At 44.1% G+C, this 4,950-nt stretch overlaps 1 protein-coding gene across 1 annotated transcript; it reads left to right on the top strand.

Moving 5' to 3' along the window:
• Positions 1-252: 252 nt before the first annotated feature.
• Positions 253-4,592, top strand: LOC116907415 (triosephosphate isomerase-like). The gene is made up of 2 exons (XM_032910377.1): positions 253-299; positions 3,289-4,592. Exons 1-2 carry the CDS (start codon positions 274-276, stop codon positions 4,022-4,024), a joined length of 762 nt encoding a protein of 253 aa, XP_032766268.1. The 5' UTR covers positions 253-273; the 3' UTR covers positions 4,025-4,592.
• The last annotated feature ends 358 nt before the right edge of the window (positions 4,593-4,950 follow it).

Raw genomic sequence — 4,950 nt, 5'->3', positions numbered from 1 at the left:
AACCCAAACCAATAACATGTAAGTTGTAAGGGGTCTTGAGGGAAAGAGAAAACAGAACAGGAAATGTCTTTACAGATAAAAGAAGCCCATAAAACAGATGGTACTTGTAATTGTAGGAATTCCCAGCATAAATGGCAAGGAGTTAATCTCCAATTTTAAAAGAGTAGATGCCAGGAAGTATAAATGTTGATCTTTAAACAACTTTAATATGTTTGACATTTGATTTCTCTTAATGTATTCAACTTACAGATACCTGGATCCTTTAACCTTCCGATGACTATTATGGAACTTAATTCAAGGTGGGAAGATAATTTCTATGATGGTTATAGAACTATGGAAAAATCAAATGCCGTCAATAAAGCTTGAAATTTGTATTTTATTTTTAATGCATTTGTTTATTCATGTGGAAAAATGGATGCATACAAACTTACTCAGGGTAGACCAGAGGTAAAAATGCCTTTTGCAGGAGGCAATGTCCGGGAAGGGAAGCTTAGTGACTAAATCTTCAGGGTCCATCTAGATATCTCATTAGCATGGAGAACTCTGGGCTGTGTGCTATGTGACCAGTTGCCATGGTCCTCTTAGTGGGGTGTGGTGGTCACACGCTCCAGGACAGGAATCAGGTCGGGAGCAGATTCAAACACCTACTGTCCTCAATTATGGGAATTACTCGGGTTCCTTAATCTGCTTGACCTCACCAGTTTTTCTGTCTGGTGATACAGTTCCACTAGCCCCACAGCCTTCAATAAAGCTTGAAATATGTATTTTATTCTCAATGCATTTCCTTATAGGGGTAGAAAAAGATTAGGAAGTTGAAGAAAAAGTAGAAGAAACATAAAGACAGAGAGACAAAGAGAAAGGAGAAGAAGCAAGAAAGGAGAAGAGAATGGAAATGGGGAATTTTTAAAAACCATAAAAACAAAACAGTTCTGTAGGTCTTGCCATGTTTGTTAGGAAGTTCCTTTAGGGACAGTGGAACCCTTTTCCATCCTCTTGGAATGTTGATGGGCTCATCAGCTGGGTTCACTTTCCTTTTGCCCAGACCCAGGGGAGAACAGCCATTGGCCAGTGTTATGGGCATCATAGCCAAACAGGTGAGGAGATGCAGTGCACCATCTAACTTTATCAGCAGGATTTTCACTGATGAATGATAGTCCCGTTTCCTCCTTCCTTGAGTATATGGGTGAAGAAGGCCATAGCAACTGGGGTTCAATTCCATTTGCCATTTGTTACCCTACAAGAAGCTCTTCTGACAGAGTTTACCTGGGGGATTCAGAATGCACGTATGGAGCATAAGACAGACTGACAGAGACATATACCCAGTTTTTTTCCCATTCTTCTTGAGGGTCTCCTTGGGAAGAATATACCCTTGTAGATGTTTGTACTGCAATATTCAATAAGCAATGTTTAAATTAAATCAAGGGCTGAGGAAACAGCTCAGTCCTAAAGTGTTTATCTCAAGGACCTGAGTTTGATCCCCAAAACTCCAGCAAAATGTCAGGTGCCGTGTGCCATTCCTTACATGTGGATCCCAGTTGTGAGTATCTAATTGTGTGTGCTCAACTTGTACCTTCAGAAGCTAGGAATACAGAAAGAAGTCACGAGAGGGATAACTTAGGAAGGGGGATAGTATGATGTACATAATGTGAAAGCAGACAGAGGAAGCTGGAGTGAAAGAGTTTAAGCAGGGGAGGGAAGAGAGGGTGGGGAAATGAAAGGGCAAGAAAAGAGGATAAATTGAACAGAAGATGAATGAAATAGTCATGTGGAACTGTACTCATTTGTAATCCAGTTAAAATATATAATAATAACTTTGAATGGAGATACCATGCAAAGGTGTATAAACTGCTTCTAGAAGCTATAGGTTATTAAACAAAAATCTTGATGACAGGCATGGGTATCTCCTCATAAGTTGTTGGTCAGGGAGGTTGCAGAGCCCGCCAAATAATATAGGCTCCTGCTATTCCTCTTGGTTTCCCCCTATAACTAAACAACAAGACCCCATTACTGAAAATAGCACATGCCGTAATTGTAAGATATAAAGGAGCCAAATTGTAACTGTGCTGATGATTTCCTTCTTACTGGCTAGCTTTCATAATGCCGGGTGGTGCTATGTAGGTTCACTGGAGAGAAAAGGTAGCAACGATCTTACTAAGCTGTAAATCCTTTGAACTACAATACCAACCTGCAAGAGGAAAGATGTGAACATTTGTGTAATAGTGGCAGGGGTGCTATGGGAGTAACCAGTCACTCTCTAAAAGGTCCATTCCACATGGAAATTCATGCCTTGTACTATAAACTCAGTTAAATACTCATTATTGAGAAGGTCATAGGCCCTAAGTAAGAACTTACTAGTATTGTTTACCTAAATTGTCATAGTGTCAAATTATTTGGTAAATAGTTATGCTTATAACTACAGAAAAATGCTACTGCCAGCCTTGTTTAATTGATTTAATTGATAAACCAAGAAAATGTCCTAAAGACTTGCCTACAGGTCAATCTAATGGAGATATCTTCTCTACTGAAGTTCCTTCTTCTGGATTACTTTATCATATGTCAAGTTGACAAACGAACAAACAAACAAACCCCCCAAAACCCAAAACCAAAAACAAACAAAAACCAAAATAAACGAACAAACAAACAGCCCTGGCCAGCACACAGCCATAGTCAGAGAAGCCTCTTTTTCCATTGATCAGTGGTAAATCCAGAAGCTCTAGGTACTGAGTGTAAGTGGCAGCTGAGTGCTCAGGTGTAAAGAAGGCATTTACACCATACTCTCTAGGGCTCAGCGGTGATGACAGAAGAGAGGATGGAAAGAGCGTTAAGAACCCGAATCCAGGGAGCAAGGCTGTAAAATGCCATCTTTTGGGCAGGATACAGCCGCTGCCATCACGAACTCACAACACCTACAGTTGCCTACACTGTGTCTTCACAACAATGGGCCTGTCAACAGTCCAGCTTGAATGGGGTAAGGACTCAGGATGCCATTGGCTACTGAAATCATTGACTTTGGTTATAGACCCATTGTGATCTCATTTCAAATCCTGGTTAAACACAGCGGGTCACAAAGAGAAGCAAAACAAAACGCCATCAATTAGAGAAAGAGATTGGTAGAAAGAGAGGATGTTGATAGGGATGGAGGGGAGACAAGAAAGGCTGGGTGGGGGAGTGAGAGTAGTCAGAATACCTTATATGCACACGTAATATTGTCAAAGAACAAACCTTAAAAAAACACCCGAGTGGTACGGACCTTCAGAGAGTTGATCCTTGTGCAATGGCGCCTTCCAGGAAGTTCTTCGTCGGGGGCAACTGGAAGATGAACGGGAGTAAGAATTGCCTGGGAGAACTCATCTGCACCCTGAACGCAGCCAAGATGCCGGCAGACACCGAGGTGGTTTGTGCACCGCCAACCGCCTACATCGACTTCGCCAGGCAGAAGCTGGATCCCAAAATTGCTGTGGCTGCACAGAACTGCTACAAAGTGACCAATGGGGCTTTCACTGGGGAAATCAGCCCTGGCATGATCAAAGACTTAGGAGCTACCTGGGTGGTGCTGGGACACTCTGAAAGAAGACACGTCTTTGGGGAATCGGACGAGTTGATTGGGCAGAAAGTGAACCATGCCCTATCCGAGGGACTCGGAGTGATCGCCTGCATTGGGGAGAAGTTAGACGAAAGGGAAGCTGGCATCACTGAGAAGGTTGTTTTTGAGCAAACCAAGGCCATCGCAGATAATGTGAAGGACTGGTCCAAGGTGGTCCTGGCCTATGAACCGGTATGGGCCATTGGGACTGGCAAGACTGCAACCCCTCAACAGGTCCAGGAAGTACACGAGAAGCTCCGGGGATGGCTGAAATCCAACATCTCTGAGGGGGTGGCTCAGTGCACTCGGATCATTTATGGAGGTTCTGTGACTGGAGCGACTTGCAAAGAGCTGGCAAGCCAGCCTGATGTGGATGGCTTCCTCGTGGGCGATGCATCTCTCATGCCTGAATTCGTGGACATCATCAATGCCAAACAATGAGCACTGCTCATCCCCCTACCTTCCTGCGTAGCCTGGACCAGGTTGCCCAGAAGTTTAGTAACTGCTCCCGCCAGTCACATGCTTCTGATGACATCAACTCCATCCTGTGACCTATTCCATACTGTACCTTCCTGAGCCTCTTACCTCCCCATAATAGTTGGGACCAGGCCAATCCCTTTACCACTTACAATGGGTAAAATCAAATATGTCACCAAGATGGCTTCCTGAGGAGGGGAAGGAGTAGAACTGGCTGTCCCTTTGGGCCCTAATGGGTGAAAACGGCCTTCCATTGGTTTGGGATGGAAACTCATGGCTGGACCACAGGAAGTAGGCTTCTTGTCACTTTGGCCTGTCACTTAGATGGCCTTGGCTCCAGCTTCACTCCCAAGCCCTACTGGATGTGTGATGCAGAGATTCAGAGTCTTCGGGTCTGAATTTCAGTGTACATTAAGGCCAAGATCCTCTTACTCTTAGAGGCCTGGGATATCCCCTCCCCCGCAGTGCCAAAGCCCTTGTATTGTGTTTGTGAACCATCCTACGTGTAAGGGAAATAAACACCTGGGCCTAAGCATATGGTTTGTCATAATTTAAGACAGTGTGGGGGCTCTAGCCTCAGGGGGCGGGCAAGTGGAATGTAAAAAGAACCAATAATGAAACACGTTCTGTGACAATAAAAAAAAAAAAAAAAACCACCCGAGTGCAGGTGTATGTAATAGTAATCCCAGCACCGAGGTGGAAGGAACAGAAGATCCCCAAGTTTCTCTGGCCAGCCAGCCTACCCTATTTTGTGAACCCCAGGTTCTTAGGAAATCTCTATCCGCCCAAATCAAGATGGATGGTACTTGAGGAACAACATTTGGGGTTGACCTCTTAGTTCCACAGATGCATGTGTACATATGCAAACACACTTGCACACACACACACCA

The sequence above is a fragment of the Rattus rattus genome, chromosome 8 (genome assembly GCF_011064425.1).
Source record: "Rattus rattus isolate New Zealand chromosome 8, Rrattus_CSIRO_v1, whole genome shotgun sequence".
NCBI lineage: Eukaryota > Metazoa > Chordata > Mammalia > Rodentia > Muridae > Rattus > Rattus rattus.
Note: the sequence above shows the minus strand (reverse complement) of the source record. Positions and strands in the feature narration are given on the sequence as shown.